Raw genomic sequence first — 19,323 nt, 5'->3', positions numbered from 1 at the left:
ATGAGGGTGTACAAACAATTAGCTATGTGTCTATTGATTTCGGCCGGCGTAACCCCAGAAAGAGCCACGTATCAATTTTGATTTGCGGAATTTGAGTTCTCAAAAGTTCGTCTTAAGCGCTTCTGAAGTAATATAAAGAAAGTATTAAGGCTTTTGATATGCTGGAGAAAAGTTTTAGCGGCCAACACTCGGCCCACGAACTACTCAATAAATAATTGCCACGATAGTTCATTTTGCTCAAGCCTTTGTTCATTCTTTTGCAAATATGGTTTCCATGGCCAGAAATAAGCGTAAACGAGTTGTTCTAATTTTCGTTGACGCGCAACGGTCTGTAGGGCTTGTTTGCTTAACGTAAAGGCAAAACCAACCTGGGCGAATGTCAACGTGCAAGATGGCCGTCCAGCCGAGGTGAATGGCGGCGAACAGCAGAGTGTGCAGCGCATCGGGTTTGCCAATCGCGCGGCCAGGCCATGCAACGCCGGCCTCGGCCAGGGCGCGTCTCACATTCGCCATCTCGTTTCTGTTACCCCTGCAACCGGACACCGGAAATCAAGCAATCAATCAAGCAAACAAAAAACAATCAAACTAGCAACCTACCAACTAAGAAATCAATGAGTCAATCAAGCAAAATTAATAATTTATTTAAATAAGACATAAAATACATAAATATTTTTTTAAAATATTGAGCACACAAGGATTGTTACCGAAAGCACAGGAAAGCTTGTTTTGGTAGAGAAAAGAAATAACGACATGATGGTGAGCGGCGGAAATAGGCACAGCTGAAACTACTCGCATGATTGAACAATTGGCGCTTTAGTTGCGAAAAAAAAAATCGTCAGGCGTGTCAAGAGTAATGCGCTTATTGCATGCGAGAGAGTTCGCCTTTCAAGGTCTCGCTAGTAACTCTGGTCGCCGCGAAGGGGCGCAACTTGATCGCACCTTTGCGGGCTGGCACTTAATCGCTATGCTGCAAAACGCGGCGCAAGAGATGAACACTTTTAGAGCATATGTATTACTTGTTAAACAATGTATCGCTTTACATGGATTCTAAGAAGGACAGAGGCTCTCTGTGTGTGTCTGTTCTTTTTTTTCTTATTTATGTATTTGCTCCTAATTTCGGAGGAACGGTGCAGTGAAGCGAAGTGCCTACGAGTTCACCGCTGACGCCAAGTGCGGCGACTCATCTCTCCCTGCGCACGCACCTGATCACGACGTCGCAGCTGTGGAAGAAAGCAGCGCCGATCTCCGCCGCCTTTCGCGGGTGCGACATCGAGGCGCTCGCGGAGCGCGCGAACCGCGACAGCCTGGAGAGCGCGGACTCCAGCACGCTGAGGTGCACGCTGAGTACATTGTGCTCCGTCCAGCCCGAGCACACGAAGCGCGTAAAGCTGTCGCACGGGTTGGCGGACGTGTTCATGGATTGCAGCAGCCTCTCGGCGTACTCCAAGCACGAGTGGCTGCGACACAGTTCGGACGGCCTCGGCTGCGGCGTCAGGAGCATCACGACCGCGACGACGAGGCCCAGGGAAAGCACGGTGACCACAACGCGCACCAGAAGATTGGACACCATCTTGTGGAACGGTTCCTTGCCCTGGGCACGCGGCAGTCGATGGAGCGAGCGCTTCGCTGAGCAGAGCATCAGCGTAAACGCGAGAAGGGTGCATTGCTTGCAAACGGAGCCAGAGAACACGAAGGCCAAGCAAGGTGATCCCAAGGCGTCTTGTGACCGTCTTGATTTCCTCCTGCTTGTCCTTCGTATTCTCTGTCGCCTCTCCAAAGCCTTGACAAGCCGACTATACTGACAATATATCGCTTTCTTGGACGAGTTGTTTGATATCTGTTGAAGCACTGCATCGCAGTTGAAGCGAACGCAATGAGCAGAGGAACTCCGCGGGCACAGCAAGTACGAAGCGAAGCAACTTTTGAGGCTTTCCGTATGAGAAAAAGACGCACTCATTTTGTCAGCGTCAAGTCTATGTACCTATGTTCAAGCGAGATTCGATTTTTCGATTCTCTTTGATATGCTGCACTTCTACGCGTGCACATCGTTGCTTAAGGTGTTCCTGCTTGGCTGAAGAACTCCAGTAAGTCAGTGGTGACTCTATAACGACCGTGGTGCCCGCTCCTCTATTCCTTGCGTGCGTTTTCGTTGTGCTACAATGGGTTCACGAGAACAGCAATACGGGTTGAATAATACACCAGAGCTTTTGCTGAATGATGCTTGTGGCGGCGCAAATGCAGGAAACAGGACAAAGTAACACGCGACGGAGACAGCAGTTACACAGCAGTGAAGGATTATGGTCCTTGTTAAACAAGTAATTTATTATCATGCAATAACTAGAAAAAGAAAAGTTAAACCTAAGTGAAGCAATCTAAAAGCCACATCCTCCCATTTACCCCACGCGCACGCCCAACCGGTCCAAAGCACCAAAGTTCTGCTGGAAAGAGCAATGAATGGTTTGCTGATACATACGATAACCTGTCGTGCTATTTGCATAGCTTGAAAAAGACCAAATTAGTTAAGCCCAAGAAATGAACTGGGGTTTCTGGAAACCGAAAGGTGGAAAAGAGTTTGACACGGTGGTTATTACCCGTGACGTTGTCTCCATTTGTCGAACAGAAATTCAGCTCTTTTATTGACAGGCTGACAGGCGTGCTCACGGGCTCCCCTTCATTTTTGCTGCACGTTTAGTTTCGTTGCAACGGTGGTGCCATCTATCACGGCTACGGTGAAAACACATGGCTAAGTAACTAAATAAGTAAGTGATCCTGATCCCTTTTGAATCAGGGCGGGAGTTTGTGAACGCCACAGGAGATGTTGCAAGCACGAAAAGGAAAGAAAGTAAGGCGTAGAAAGGAAGGAGAGAAAGAACATAAAACACAGTTTTGTCACAGTCACAGCCTGTGAGGCCGTCTGGTTGGTTTTCCTCCAGTTTTCCGGCTCGCATGCCAGTCGTTCCCACTGTTCTAGCCGGGCGTTCGTAGTCTCGGCGCGAGCAGTTCGGTCCTTCCCGGCGAGACCAGTCAGCGCCAGGCTCTCGGTCAGCGGGCACGATGGGTAACTGCGGGAAGCCTCGGACATTGCTGTAGCACGCGGAGAAGGGTTTCTCCTGGAGCACCGCACAAGCGGCTCGTCGGATCCACGCCGAATAGTTCGTCGCGGCGTTGGTTTGTGAGGAGAGTGCCAGTGCGGTCTTGAAACAGCAGTGCGCTGCTTCTGTATCCTCGGTATTGCGGTGATGGGCATGGTTCCCGGTTGTGGTGGTAATATAGTGCCAGGCTTTGCTTTTTTGCCACTGTCCTGCGCCACATCGTTTTTTCAGCATCATTGATTTCTTCGATGACTGCCTTGCGCCACTCTGCTTCTGTCTTAGTGTCGGGGTGTTTTGAATTTTGACTGAATTTCGTGTCTAGGGACGTGTAGTTCTGAATCCAAGCCATCTTGATGTTTTTGTGTCTCATGTACATTCTGCGCCTGTAATTTGAATTTGCCATGAATTTGAGTCTGCCGGCTTATCATAATTTCAACCTCGCCTCCTTTGCTTCGTACGAGGACTAACACATTTCCCCGCTTACTGCTGCGTTTGCAATGACTATGCTGCCCCCTAGCAGCCAGCGGCCCAGTTCTGTTTGGTGACGCGCCAGGCATCTTGTGGTTTTACTGGAGTGGGCCAGCACATCCTCTGCGTATGTTGTTTCTGGTACTGCTACACCCTTCCACAGTGTGCGTCCAACAGTGCGTGGGATGTATTAATGCCTGGCCAAGTGCCAGATGCGGCCTGTGAGGGGATTAGATTTTTTTCTAGTGCGTTTTGGTGTGGATGAAGAAAATTTGGTTGATCGATGAGAGTTACGCCGAGGTATTTGTATTCCGATGTTTTTCGATGAGGTTCCCTTGGACGGTGAATTCGTTGCCAGTGTTACTTGCATTTATTCCCATCCACAGTGTGTTTTGTCACTGTTGAACCTTAACTGGTCGTTTCCTACCACTTAGCGGCAAATGTCGAGCTGGTGTTGGAGGTCAGCTCCTGATTGTGCTAGCAGCACAATATCGTCAGCGAATGCAAGACACGAAATTTTGATGTACATTGCTTGCCCGTCAGTTGTTATCGTGGACAGACGGAGGCCTGGTCCCTCATTTTCTAATGTTTGAAGGAGTTGTGGGATGTATATGTTGAATAATGTTGGGGACAGCGGGTATCCTTCTTTTAGTCCTATCTTTTGCTGGATTTTCTTCGACCATAGTTATTGTACTGTGTGCACTGCGTGTAATCTCTATGGAGGTTCTTGAGCAGGTCTATGCTTTTACAATTCTGTACAATGCTCAGTAGTTTTTGCCAAAGCCTCGAGTGTGGAACAGCGTCATGGGCTCTTTCTATATCAAGGAAAGACAGATATAGCGCTGATTTTTCCTTATTTGTCATCTCCATAATTGGGTGAGAGTGAATATATGGTCACTTGCCCTGCGGCTTGGTCTGAAGCCGTTTTGAGACTCTGTGAATATTATATTTGATTCACAGAACTTTTGTAGTCTTCGGCTGAGGATTGCGCTGAACAGCTTTTGTACATTGCTCAGTATAGATATCGGGCGGTAGGAATTTAGTTCAAGTGGTTTTCTTTGGCCCTTGTGTATGAGGGTATCATTTGCATCTTTCCATTCTGGTGGGATTTGACCCGAATTAAGGATGCTGTTCAAGTAGTGCTTTAGTCACTCTCTTGCTTTTGACTTTAGTTTTTGCTCACCGGGACAATGGCAGATGGCGTCACCGATTTATTGCAGTGGAATCGTCGTGCTCTGCGTGTCGTCGCCGCAGAAAGCGCCCACTTCGAAGTTATTGCGGACGACGCTGGGGGTATTTGATGCCCACAACTGTGGTGTTAAGAGAAAGGTTTAGTCCGGAGACTCCTATCTGAATACATTCTAAAAGAGAAATCATTTATATTGGCAACAACTGCACCGAGTTTGATGACATTTTTTATTTATTTATTGGTACCTCCAATACCCCATTTGGGGTTTTACATGTGGGGTGGGCATAGTTAGATCATATTTTCACTCAATGCCTTGAACTATGAATGACTGGAGTGGTGCACCGCTTCAGCAGGTAGATGATTCCAGTCTTTCGCTGTTTGAACGGACAAAGAGTTAAGGTGAGCGCAGGTGCGAGCTGGAGGGGGATAAACAGCCTTTGAATGGCTATGACGGGATGAAGTGCGATGCGCAGGCGTAATGTCGGTCTGATGAAGTAGTGAGTAATAAAATTTGTAAAATAGGCACAGTCTTGCTGTTTTGCGGCGCTGCTCAAGGGTTGGAAGGTTCAGAGATGACTTAAGTTTAGTAACGCTAGTGTGGTAAGAGTAGTTAGAATGAATGAACCTTGCTGCACGATTCTGTATGAATTCTAGTGCTTTTGCCAGGTTAGATTGGTGTGGATTCCACACTGAGCATGCGTATTCCAGTTTGGGTCGAACGATTGTTAAATATGCCAGTAGTTTTACTGAGGGCGAAACAAGACAATAGATTACGGCGCAGGTAGCATAGTACACGATTGGCATCATTGCTAATGTTGCAAATGTGCGAGGACCAACTGAGGTTATTGGACAAGTTAATGCCTAGGTACTTATAAGAAGTCACAGCACATATTTCTGAACTGGCGATAATGTAATTAGCTGAAATAAATGATTGGCGCCGATGGAAAGTAAGTGGCGACGTTTTTTTGACGTTGAGGGAGATTAGCGAATTATTATACCAAGTTTCAATGACGTTAAGGTTGGACTGGAGAGCGCGGGAATCAGCGTCGTTAGTAATAGGACGATAGATTACACAATTATCAGCAAATAAACGAATTTTGGAAGAACAACCTATCGGTAAGTCGTTAATGTGTATTAAGAAGAGTAGTGGCTTCAGGACTGTGCCTTGTGGCACGCCGGAGATAACGGGTGATAAATTAGATGAGCATTGGTTAGCGTAAACGATCTGTTGACGTTTAGTCAGAAAGTTGCGTATCCATTGGATAACACAAGGGTTAAGATTAAGACATGATAGCTTTAGGAAGAGCCGTTCATGAGGAACCTTGTCGAAAGCCTTTTGGAAATCTAGGAAGAGGGCGCCTATGGGTATGTTTTGGTCAGTATGCGAGCTGATGTCATTAACGAATAGAGCTAGTTGAGTCTGGCAGGACATGCCTTTCTGAAAACCTTGTTGATTAGGAATAAAGAAATTAGCGGATGTTAGGTACCTTACAATACGAGAATAAATTATATGCTCCATTGGTTTAGAACAAACACAGATGAGGCAAATTGGACGGTAATTGTGGCACGTTGACGATGATCCTTCTTTTGGTACTGGAATTATCTTACCTATCTTTCAGTCTTGCGGCACCACTTCAGATGATAATGATTGCTGAAAGATATGGCATAAAAATATAATAGATATGTGGGCAGTGTTCTTAAGCATTTTGGCATTGATTCCATCGATGCCGGCTGAGGATGTTAATTTGAGGGATCAATTCGCTCGGTGATACCATGTGCTCGATTGTTATGTCTGGTATCGTTGGGTTGTTGTGATAAGAACAGTCTGGGAGGTCAGTGTTAAGTTCAGAAGTGAACACGGAAGAGAAGACAGAGTTTAGTACTTCAGATACTTTATGGTCTGGAACACGGTTATTGTCGTTATCATATAATAATAATGGTTTATGGTTACTTGGGTTAATGTGTTTTCAGAATTGTTTGGGATCGTTTTGCAGCATGTTTGGGACTATAGTTGAGTAGAAGGTTCGTTTAGCTGTTGCGGCCAAAGAATCAAACTCCTTTTCACTGACGTAATATTTTTCCCAGGCCGGCGCGGTATTGGAACGCTTGGTTTTACGAACCAACTTTTTCTTTTTATTGTTTAGTCGTATTAATGTGTTGTTGAACCATGGGGACGAAGGTTGCTCTGTTAAAATGATAGTTGGTATGTAAGTCTTAGTGAGGTCGATCATTTTATTTTTAAAAAGCGTCCAGTTGGTGTCTACTGTGCGCTTTGGGAAATCTATAATGTACCAGTCGTAAAACTCCGTTAGTGCATTGTTGATGCTGATGTAATCACATTTATCGTAAAGTGTTTTCTTTTTTGATTTTTTGCACTGAGGTAGTTGCCAGGATAATTCTGCATGCAGTACCGAGTGATCACTTAGTTCTGGTAGATGTGTTATAGAAGAAACACTGTCGGGATGGGATGTTAAGATAAGGTTGAGTATGTTAGAGCACGGTTCATTTTTTTCGCGTTGGGGTAGATACTAGCTGCGTCAAACCAAAGCTGAGGCATGTGTTAAGATAATTACATGCAAGGTTATTTTTAGACAGTGTTATGGCTGGTTCAGACCGTGTTATATCAGGAAAGTTGAAGTCACCTAGGAGAAGTAGTTGCGCATGATTAAATGACTTCGTAACAGTTTTGCAGTGCCTTGTGGAAGTGAATAGTGAAGGAAGCATCTACGTCGGGGGATCGATAGCATACCCCGATAATAGTTTGTAGGTATGAATAACTGCACAATACGAATAAAATTTCTAGATGTGAGGTGATATTGACAATGGAACAACAAAGGCTGCGATGGGCAGCTATCAGAACACCTCCTCCGCGTTTGCCTACACGATCCCGCCTAAATATGTCAAAATCAGGAAGGAAAGAATTAAGTTCAGTGTTCTCAACGGTGGAATTTAGCCACGTTTATGTTCGTACAAGAAGCTTACAATTAGAAGAATCGATAACGCTACAGAGTGCTTCGCGTTTGGGCAACAAGCTTCTAATATTAGTGTAAACGAATGATACAGGGATGCTATCTGGTTTTGCGGTAGTGCGTGATGGTAGCTATGAAGTTGATATAACTCTATTTGTAGTGTTATAATACTTGTAAGTTCTGTTATCCATGATTAGTTTATCGTACCGAAGTTTGAAAGGTTTCTGTTGCGACTTGCCGAACTCGATTAGTTGTTTAGGTGCACGCCGAGTGTTTGCTGAGTAGTGTTCCGATATGCTGTAGATGGACCCTCTAAGTTGTTTAGCATTTGAAAGAATACGTTGTTTTACTTTGAAATGTGCTAGTTTGATAATTATAGGTATGTTTCTATTAGAGCTGTATTTGCCAATTCTATGAGCGCGCTCGATATCTCAGGGTTCCAACTTGATATTAAGGCTAGAAGCACACAGTTCCACAATCTTCTTTTCCGATTGTTGCCACGTTTCACGCTCAGTATCAGATACCCCAAAAACACAAGGTTGTAACGACGAGCCCTATAGACGAGCCCTTGTTGGAGTTATGAGAAAAAAAGTTAAATTATAGCGACTGTTGGCAAAATTTTTATCTGGGCTGTCCACTTTTTTTTTAAATTGCGAAAAATCGCTAATTTTCAGAAGGTCAAGCTACCATATTTGTAGCAGTCCAAAGTCAAGAAAGGGGCTGAGAGATGGAATAGCACACTGTGGTATAAAGGTCATAAACAGGGATAAAGTGCCTCGGAAAAGCATGGCAACGTTTCGATAGGAGGACCTATCTTCGGCAAAGGCGGCCGTGTCATTCTCGGCATGTAAGTTTTAAAGGGTTAGTATAGTGACGTCACGTGTGATTGTTGTCGGTAGCGGCTGGTTGTAAAGGGAGAGACTTCAAAGAGAATGAGCGCTGTCGCCTGACGTCTGTGGGCGTGGTTCCTAAGACGAGGGTACAAGAGCGGGAGAGTGGGAAGGCGGGGAGAAAGGAAAGGAGAGGTAAAAAGAAGGACACCGAGAGGGGAAAAAGAACAAGAAAAGAAAATGAAGGGCATGGGAAGGTGTTGGGGAAGCGAGCGGTTAGGGAGCAGTCAGAGGTGTCGTTGGCGGCATGTTTTTGTGGCTTTACAAGAGCCGGTCAGGCGGTCAGTGCGCGAGCAGCGAAAAAAAGGCACAAAAATACATCAATTGAAAGAATGACGAGTAGCCTAGTAGCAATGTGTCGGGTAATTTTGAAGGAGGTAAACTGGCGGCAAGGATTCTGGGGTGAAATACATGGGGTAACTGGAATGCAGCGGCATGGTCTTTCAAGGAACGTTGGCCCCGGTAACTCAACGTAGGTGTCGTCAGGGCGGTACATAAATGCGTTTTGTGCTTTGGTTGATGATATGATAATTTCAAATTTAAGTTACAGCTTTTAAAGATTCTAAGGTGCACGTGCCAACTTAATTCCCGTCGGGCGTAGGCTTTTAAACTGTGTATGAGGTATGATTCCGTATGTTGCCTCTCGCGAGGTGAAAGGAAATTTGTTTGTAGTATTAGATATACAGATATAGTATATAGTTTATTTGTAACAATGCAACTCAGCAATGCAAAAGTGATATCACAGTCCAGTCAATTGCATCTAACAGCACACTGAAAGCGGACAATATTGATACATCTTAAGTGACTCTTATATACACCACTAATATGGGAGTAGGATGTCTGCAAAACCCTGGTAAACATTGCAACAAATGTATGTAAGAAAAAAAGTCAGTTTCGCCTGACAGCCGCAGCATTGCTTGCGATAGCCATTTATTCGACAGCTAGACCAAGTAAGCTTACTCGTTCTATCAGCTACATGAACTGCGGTACACATTCGCCTACTAACTAAATCAGTCACGCGCGCATGGGCAAGCACATACACCTCTCATCGAACGAACATGGGCAATCACATGTCAGAGGCTGACTTGATAAAGAGTGCCAGCAGCGAGGAGCAAATTAGTTCTTTCTCTCGCTTCAACGCAAATTATACGCGCGAGAACGGAGCACACACTAACCTATCAGCTATATGCGGTCGCCTACCCTTCGAACCAAGTGCACACTAATTACCTCCAAGATAAGGCGCGCGCGGCTGCGCTCAGCCACCGCAGCTCAAGTAGAAGAGATGCGCGTTAATCTGCGGCCTCCCCATGCCTACTAGCCTGTGCGCATCTCGCCGCTCATACCCTCGCGCGTGAAGAGGCAGCGACGCGCATTTTCCCCTCCTTCCTCTCTTGCGAGCGCAAGAAGACATCGCTGCATCGAGATGCATACATCTCTGTTCACCCTCGCAAGCTTTCGCTCGCACAACCGCATACGCAACACAACTGCGATGTTGCCGCTCTTGGACTCTACACGGAATCGGCGTCGCCGAAATTCTCCTCGACTGTCCAAATACTTTAAAATATATCAAATTTGTCCACTTTGGATATTCTAATGGATCCGCTTGACAGGACTGCGCTATGCGGTTTTGGTGCGCAGTTTGATTTCTGCACTATGTGTTCAGTCCCTAAATCGAAATTGCACTTCCCACACTCACTACAACTGAACGATCTCTCTGAAATGCAGCACATTTATTAAAATAATCCCAAAGGCGATTCTGCAAGGCATTCCTGCGTTTTACATGCAAGTGATTTTGCGATGATGATGATGATGATGATGACGACGACAACGACATGCTGTGGTCCCCTTTTAAACTAGGTGGACCGGCGATCACATGACCTACTTGAGTAAATCAGGTATGCTATACCTGCTTTGCATTATAGTATATCTCTATTGCGACAGCAAACATATGGCTATAGTGCAAGTGAAATTTCGCCGTACTCATCTGCGTCGCCGTCCGCGTGACGCTCCGTATAAAGTCCAAGTGCGATAACATCGAGGCCGTGTGCTGAATGCAATGTGCGCGAGTGAAAGCATGCGACGGTGACCATAAGACGTCGGCTCGATCTCACGCGCGCAAGGGAGATAGGCAGGGAGAAAGCGCGCCGACTTCCATCGCACTCAAGACAGCCGGGAAGGGATGCGTTCTACTCCAGGGTTGGTTGCATGCGGTGCGGCTGAGCGCGGACACTATCTTGAAAGCTATCTGCGATAGGGGATAAAGTCAAGCAGTGCCGAGGGCTGATAGCTTCGTGGGCGATGTGTTCTCGCCTCTTAGTTCTTGTTGAATTCACAGCCAGCAGGAAGTTCAATTCGCTCGCTCCTTGTGGGTCTCATTAGGCGAATCAATTCGCGCTCCATTAGGATGAGCTGAATAGTCTCCGCATTTTTGCTGCACCGTACACATTTCTCATCGTGTTGCGAATATTAGCTACAGCACATTTTGGTCCTTAGGCAACCAGCTCGAGCCTCAAATGGCAAGGCACTGCCCTTTGTAGTGTCGTACAAATTTTTGCTTCAGATGAGATTGACGAGACTCGTGATGACATGAGACCCATGAGATTATTCCAGCTTCTCTGACTTTCCGCTTGACGTTCTTTGTTGCTGTGTTGCCCACTCTACAGGTTGCATACTTGCTGGTAAGCTTCTTAGGTCTGTTCCTCCCCTGTGAATCAGTTTTTCCTGTACAGATACCTCGACACTCTCCCAGTAAATTTGCTTTCTTCCATATTCCTCAGCCGTTCTTCATGCTCAATTTTACTGCGAGCTTCCCTCACTTCAAAACTAGTCCAGCCCATATCACCCTGCACAGCTTCATTTGTGGTCTTCCAGTAAGCGCCCAAATGCGAGGCGATCCACTGACCTTTGGTTCCCATCGACTCTTGATTGTACCCTGATTTAAAGCAAGCAACCGCACTTCCAAAAGTAAGTCCTAAAACCACTACACCTTTCCACATAGCTGGTAGCATCTCGTACCCATCCGTACTGTATCGTATCATCTCGTACTGTATCCCCATAACGCTCTGTGCTTCCATTACGGCTACATTTCTCTTCCCCTTCACTGTTATATTTTTTTCCTATGTTTCCACATATCTATGGCCTTCGTTCTTCCATATACCAAGGTATTTATATTCTGTCACCCGAGGTATTTCCTGGCCCTGTATCTCCCCTGTCTGTTCATAGTTTTCATTGAACACCATAACACCTGATTGCCTTCCTTTCCACAGATATTAGCCACGCGTTGCAAATCGCAACACGATGTCGCCCGCATAAAATAAATCTGGGAAGTGCTGCTCTACTACTGTACCCACCTGTTTGTATGAGAGATTAAACCTGATATTACTTCTTTCTAGCGCCCTCTCCATCCTCACCATGCACATCATAAACAGCAGCGTGGACAAAGGGCACCCCTGCCTCGGTCCCTCGTTGATATGAACTTTGTCCTCGCTCCTCATCCCTTCCCATTCAACGCAAACGGCATTTTCTAGGTGAATTTCTCTCAAAAGCTGTCTACAATCGTCACCTAAACCTCCCCTTCCAGACTATCCCACAAAATGTTGGGGTCTACGATGTCATAGACTTCTGTAATGTCTAAAAAGGCCACATATAATGGTCTGCTTTCTACTTGTGATATTTCAATACACTGAGTAAGAACAAATAAGTTATCATCTAAACGCCTGCCTATTCTGAAATCATTCTGAAGTTCTCCCAAAATGCCACTGTTCTCTGCCCGTGCCTGAAGCTTTAATTTGATTACCTGCATTGCTAGCCTGTATATTACCGATGTAATGGTCAACGGTCTATACGAGTGAGTTCTATCTTTCTCCCCATTACCTTTGTAAATTAAATTCATTCTACTTTGCAGCCATCTGCCTGGTGTTCGTCTATCTTTTAAAGTTTTTTCCACTGTTTTCACCAGAGCTTATTTACATTTTGGTCCTAGTTCATTATTCAGCCTAATGGGGAACTCGTCTAGCCCTATGGCTGTCCGCTTAGGAATTTTCTCTTCCGCTTTCTTCCAGTAAAATTTGCCAGCACCAGCTCCCATTCCACTTAGGTCTCTTTCATGCTCTTTGTTTCTTCAAATACAACCTCGTCATTAGCTTGGAAAGATTCGGTTGTTATTTTTCAGAAGTAATTTATTACCGCTTCTCCTTCCAGTCTGTTCTCATCTTCGTCTAGGACATGTTGTAGTGTTGTTCACCTCCTGCTTAATAGTTTTATGTGGTGCCAAAGTATTCTAGGTGCGGCCTTCTTTTTCTCACGTATTTCTGACAACCAACGTTCACTTTCACCTTTTAATTTTGCTTGCACCAGTATTTTAACCATACACTTTCTCTCCCGGTATATTTCCCATTTACTGGTTACTTCATCCTGCGGCAGCTGCGCCTTCTTTGCCTGCCTGTGCTCTCGGGGTACTTTCTGCCGCGCCACGATCACTTCTCGTATCTCCCTGTTCCACCAGCTTTTCGGTTTCTTTTTTCCTTTCCAACGAACATGTTGCTTCTCTTCCCGTATTTCTGTCGTTATTAAACTTAGAAGCTCACCATATTCCCACTCTTTACTTGGCCATTTCCCAAGTTCTTTCTCTACTCTAGTGACTATATTTGCTATTTGTTCAGCGTTCAAATTTGGACGGGCCATATTGCGCTCCTTGCTGTCTTTCCGAACTACATATCCCATTTTCAAATGATGCGTTATGGTCACTGCCTATGCTGCTATACCCTTCCTCATCAATGACCATTTCTCTAAGCTTATCATGAATTCCTTCTGTCATCAGACAGTAATCAATGTTTGATTGCCGGTTTCCCACTTCGCACGTGATCTGTCCTTCACACTTAGGCCCTGTATTCTCGATGACGAGGTTATGTCGATCACAAAGTCTAGCATTGACTACCAGTTGTTGTTGGTATAGCCATCTGAATCCTCTATGTGGGCATTCATGTCACCTAATACGACAATTTCAGCACCATTCCCGAAACCCTTATTATCAGCGTTAATGCATTCCACCAATTCTTTATTCTTCTCTGTGAAAGTATTTCCGGTCCACAAATACGTAACGCCCGGCCAAGTTTTTTTTCCCACTCATTGTACCTGATAACCAAAGATGCTCTTGACCTAATGTCAAGAGCATCTTTGGTTTACTCTTTTCCATATGGCTCCCTGATGGAACTGGCGGCTCTTCTGAGTCTCTAAGGTGCGTTTCTGTAACCGCATACACCCCTATTTGTTCTTTTAACTGCTCTTCAATCTCGGCCCCCTTTTCCTTTCTTCTGCCGCCCTGCATGTTTATGTAGCCTATTGCATGGCGAGCTCTCTTTCTTGCTTTCCTCCTTTTTGTGTTATCGACGGCGATGCTCTTCAGAGCTTCCCCTAGAGGACCTCCTTCATTACTACCTACTCTGGCCTCCTAAGCGCCCGTGCAACCCTTAAAAAAGCAACAGCGCGACCAGCAAGTCGCCAGCACACTTCTCGTACCAGCCTGTAATTGAAGTGGATCCCGTCTCGTTTAAAACCACCACACCTTCTCACTTCCCCGTTTCCTTCGACAACCTCAAAACCTTTATCTCAGCTCATTTTCCATATTGGCTCATTAGTAGCCACTACGGCTCTTTGCACGTGATTGTAACTTACAGGCACCTCCGGCACTGTGCATACCACGATTGGCACCTGAGGGTATAGCTCGCGCAAGTCGTCTACCCCTTCGCCAAGCGCTAGGCTAGGCGTGTGCCTTTCCTGTTTAGGACGTTATTTAACCCGCCTGCTACTATGACAAGGTTTCGCGCGTGGGCATTGTCCACGAGCTTTTCTTTTGCTCGCTCCATGACAGAACCCAGTGTCCGCTATGGAAATGTCCCTACCGCCACTATTTTATCGCATTTCACCCTCTCCACAGTTGCTTTTGAGCAGCTAGCCAGATTTGAGTCGCCGGCGATGATCACCCTTTCACTCTCTTTTACCTCTCCCTGCTTCCCTTTGTCCTTTTCTGCATGATTCGGACTCGACAAGGGGCATTGTCCCCTGGGCTCCTGCTTTTTCCGCGTGGCGGCCTCAAGGTAGGCGCCGCTCTTTCCAGCTAAGCCTTCATCATGTTGCACCCATTCCACGTACTTTGCTTATACTCCCTCTCCTGTCACGTCGGGGTCTGCGTTCCATTGTCACGCACATTCTTGTTCACAATGGCGGCCCTGTTCAGCTTTTCCTCGGCTGCTTCAAGTCTCTTTTCAACTAGCTTCCGTGCATCACGCTCCCTATTTAACTCATTTTTGAGCTCTTGAACCTGTTTGACAAGCTCTCCCTGGAGAGGCTCCATTTTATGCAGCCTAGTGTCACCAACACAGTGTGTGCCGGTGGATTCGATGCCCTCTTCATTCTCATCCGTCTCCTCATCTGCCTTGAGGGATCCCCCGGGCACTGCCGGCTTTCCCGGCTTTCTCGCCATGTATTCCACGGCTATTTGCAAATACTAAAATACTATAATAATGCTACTACTGGTGCAAATACTATAATACTATATCAATGCAGAGCACGTACCTTTTAGCAAAAACCGATAGGCACAGGGGCGAAATCCTCAAAATTTCGCAAAGCAACTCTCACCACTGTTTCAAAAGCAATCAAAGCCGCGGAGACCGAAGGTATGACACGCTCTCGCCGCGCCCAACCACGCGGCCACGCTCTCACTTTCCTACTAAAACACGCACAGTAAAACCCCTAATAGCAATTAGTCTTGCCACCTCCAAGCTACGACTACAAACACACAACGACAGTGACGCAAGTGGTTGAAACAATTGATGATTTTGCGAGGGCTTTGAATAACAAGGGGCAAATTGACTGTATTTGTCTTGACATTTCGAAAGCCTTCGACAGAGTCCCTCATTCAGAGGTAATTGATGAGTTGGTTCGTCTTGGCATAAACTACAATGTAACACAATGGATTCGTGCATACCTAACAGGCAGAACTCAGTACGTAGAAATTAATGGCTCCAAATCGGAATTGTTAGACGTCACATCGGATGTTCCACAAGGGTCTGTGTTGGGCCCAGTCTTATTTCTTGTTTATGTTAACGATATTGCGCAATGTATTAACAAAGACATAAGGGTGCGACTTTTCGCAGGTGATTGCTTCCTTTATAAACAAATAAACAACCAGGACGATTAGAAAATTAATAACAAAGCTCTGCAGGCGGTTGAACAGTGGTGTGAAATTTGAAAAATGAAAATTAACTTTAAAAAAACTTTTGTATTTCGTGTCACAAACAAGACAAAACTTGTTGTTGACTTTACCTACACCCTGGGTTCATTTACACTTGCCGCAGGTTATAGCCTTAAATATTTAGGCGTAACTATATCCAAGAATCTTAGTTGGAAGGAGCACGTTAAAAACATTTGTTCGACAGCAGAAATGAAACTCTGGTTTTTGCGTAGGAAGCTCAAGCTTGCTTCGAAAGACGCTAAGTTAACTGCCTACCTATATCTGGTAAGACCGACATTGGAATACGCCAGTATTGTATGGGACCCTTATGAAACAGGATTGATAAACATGATATAAAGAGTCCAGCGAAGAGCTGCTCGATTTATTCTGTCTCGTTACTCGCAAACTGATTCTGTTACAGAAATTTTGCAATGACCTAAATTACCCTCCTTGTACGAACAACGCATGTAGCCAGACTTAAGTTTCTTTTTTTGCTTTTGAAAGGGCATTATAACATAAATGCTACTCCCTATTTAGCACCAAAACAAAGCACAACCTCAAGAGGTACACATGAACATAATTTCCGGATATCTTAACCGCACATTAATGCATACGCCAATTCTTTCGTCCGCAGAAGAATAAATGAATGGAACAGACTACCAATAACCATTATTCAATGTGATACCGTAACACAATTTGAAAACAATCTGAGGCAAATAATGTCCTAAACAAAATTATGTATATTATGTTAGATTAACACAAATTGTGTTTATTGTCTCTGGATATTGCTATTGTATTTGTGCTGTTACTAGTTTCCCGGTTTTTTTATGAATGTATGCTCAAGCAGAGCGTTTTATGTATAATTTGCGTGCATTGTGTATAATGTACATTATGTTATTTTTCATTTTCTGTGCTGTACCCCACCCCTGTAATGGTCTCCGGGCCAACAGCATGACTAAATAAACATTAAAAAAAACGTCCGACCCCGCGGCACGTGTTGAAGCACGTGGCGGCAAAGGACGGTCTAACCATCCTGAAAAACCAAATGTACACGAAGCACACCCGCTCACCCGAAATACGAGACACAAAGAAAAGAAAGAAAGAAAAAGGAAACCACCCACTTACTATTTAAAGGCAAAAAAGAAAAAACACTCTTGCTATATAATTCCCTTTTTTTCTTCACACTTGAACTATTATCAGTTAGTGTGGGGAAACCCGACATCCAACAATCTGGAGCATATTCACTTACTACAGAAAAAATATCTCCGTCATACATATAATGCTCCCTACACTGCATCGTCAATAACTTTCTTCATGAACACCGGTGTAATCCCAGCGTATAATCTGTACAAATGTCGATTAGGTAACGTCTATAAGGCGGAAGATTATAAGAATAATTTTAATCTGCATAAACTCGCCCAATTGCAAACTAGAGCACCAACTTATATCACAAGACACTTCGAAGACTGGACAGTACCGACACCACCGTCAAACTATGGGAAACAGTGCCTGAGGTATACATTACGCACACTCCTAAATTATTACAATTCGGTTCGTTTCAACCTTTTCTCTTCGTCTCTCAATGAGCTCCGACTGATGTATGTGATTGCTTTGTAGCACTTGTGTGAGCATTCTATATGTATTTTTCCATTGACGCTCTTCGTGACTTTTGCGTAATGTATATGATGTGCAATATTATGTATGTACGGAATACATGTGTATATTTTGAATGGATGAAAGAATGTGATGCTGCCTCTGACAAAATGAGGGATGGTGGACTTGTCAAGCTGTCAAATGAAGAGTTTTTTTCCGCCCCCCCCCCCAACTGTACCTTACAAGATGGAAGTAAACTTCATTTGATTTCATTTCAAAAACCGAAGCAAGCTCAAAGTATGCACAAAAACTTATGATTTCGTCGCCGCCACGGAGCCCCGAAAAGCACGTCCATTTGCCACAAAATTCGAAAATGAAAACCCACTCGAAATAATTGCTCGCCATCTAGCGGACGCATTATGCAAAAAAGAAGTGAGGCGTGCAGACAGGACACAAGAGTAGAGAGTGGACAACACGAACGCCGACTATCAACTGAAGGGAGCACAGAGGCGAAAAAGGAAAGAAGACACAAAACTCATCTGCGCATGCTTAGGAATGGTAACACCACGTGTCTGTCGGGTACACATGCCGGTCTACGTGAGAGATAACTGTTAAGCCACTTAATCTCTTCCTTATGTAAAGTAATCAAAGGCTGACTCACGCACGCACTTCCATCATTATAGATATGCCATGCCTCCACCATAAGACGCGTATCTTCATTCCTATGCCTATACAATATCGCGCATTCATCTAACTCTGGCACGTTGCTTAACTACCGAAGGCTTGAGTTTTACTGGCTGTAAATTCTTTTCTATGGCTGAAATCGCTTTTTCTGAAAACATGTCATCTGGCATAATTAAGAAATAACCTTCCTTGTCAGATATTAATGGTCTAAGTTTATGCTCAACAAGGTAATCAACTAATGGTCGGACAGGGTCAGGCGTCTTAAAATGAGAATTTGATTGTTTAATGCTAGCAATACAATCCGAAATACAGCGTGAGCGTTCTTCTTCCGGGACGAACCTGGTTATGTAGCGCGGTATGCTTAAAACGTCAACGGCTTTTATGTTAGGCTTAAAAGAGTGCTTAGGACCTAAAGCAAGGGTTCTTCTATGGTTATCACTTATGATGGCGTCTCCAAGAACCAGTACGTTATTTGACGGTGAATTATTAGAAAGGTGTTTCCTCTTACTTTGTTGAAGCTCCGGAAGTTTCATCCTCCATAGGAAGTCCGCGTGTTTCACGGCTAACTTATTCCAGTCAGCGTAGGGGCGGTTCCAATGGCGACCGTCTCCCAGGGCCGCGCAACGGACCCTTAGACACTCCTGGTAGAACCTAACTTGGCGCCATGATTCAGCGGAAAGAATAGCTCGAATCCTCCTGGCATGCCCAGTTGATGGTTGAAGGAAGCCGCACATCAGTTGAACTTCCAATGGGACGACACGATTACGACTAAACCATGACATGGTTCTAGCGCGGAACATACATATCGCAATTAGGGAGGCTAACGAAGCAGGATTGTGCAAATAAGTAGGGGAACATTGTTCCCCTACTTATTTGCACCGGCCAGTAGAAGTAGTAGAACCGGCCACCGCCTACTTAGGGGGTGGCCGGTTCTACTTAGGGCAAACGGGACGGTGTATCAATCAGAGGCTAATGGAACATAAAAGGTCGTTAACCGGTGGATCGCCTTCTAATCTTTCGCTACATTGCCGAGATGAATGCGTGATATTGTATAGGCATAAGAATTAAGGTACGCGTCTTATGATAGAGGCATGGCATATCTATAATGGTGGAAGTGCGTGCGTGAGTCAGCCTTCGATTAGTTTACATAAGGAAGAGATTAAGTGCCTTAACAGTTACCTCTCACGTAGACCGGCACGTGTACCCG

The 19,323-nt window shown here is 45.0% G+C and overlaps 1 protein-coding gene across 1 annotated transcript in view; it reads right to left on the bottom strand.

The window, feature by feature from the left end:
• Positions 1-19,323, bottom strand: part of LOC142586182 (uncharacterized) — a 52,832-nt gene that overhangs the window by 19,245 nt on the left and 14,264 nt on the right. Inside the window, exons 5-6 of the mRNA XM_075697434.1 lie at positions 1,203-1,591; positions 369-529 (exon numbers count right to left, since the gene is read on the bottom strand). Of these exons, the coding sequence (XP_075553549.1) occupies positions 369-529; positions 1,203-1,591 (550 nt within the window). The remainder of the gene's footprint in view (positions 1-368; positions 530-1,202; positions 1,592-19,323) is intronic.

This window comes from Dermacentor variabilis, chromosome 6 (genome assembly GCF_050947875.1).
Source record: "Dermacentor variabilis isolate Ectoservices chromosome 6, ASM5094787v1, whole genome shotgun sequence".
Classification (NCBI taxonomy): domain Eukaryota; kingdom Metazoa; phylum Arthropoda; class Arachnida; order Ixodida; family Ixodidae; genus Dermacentor; species Dermacentor variabilis.
The sequence above is the reverse complement of the archived record's forward strand: the minus strand, read 5'-3'. Positions and strand labels throughout refer to the sequence as shown.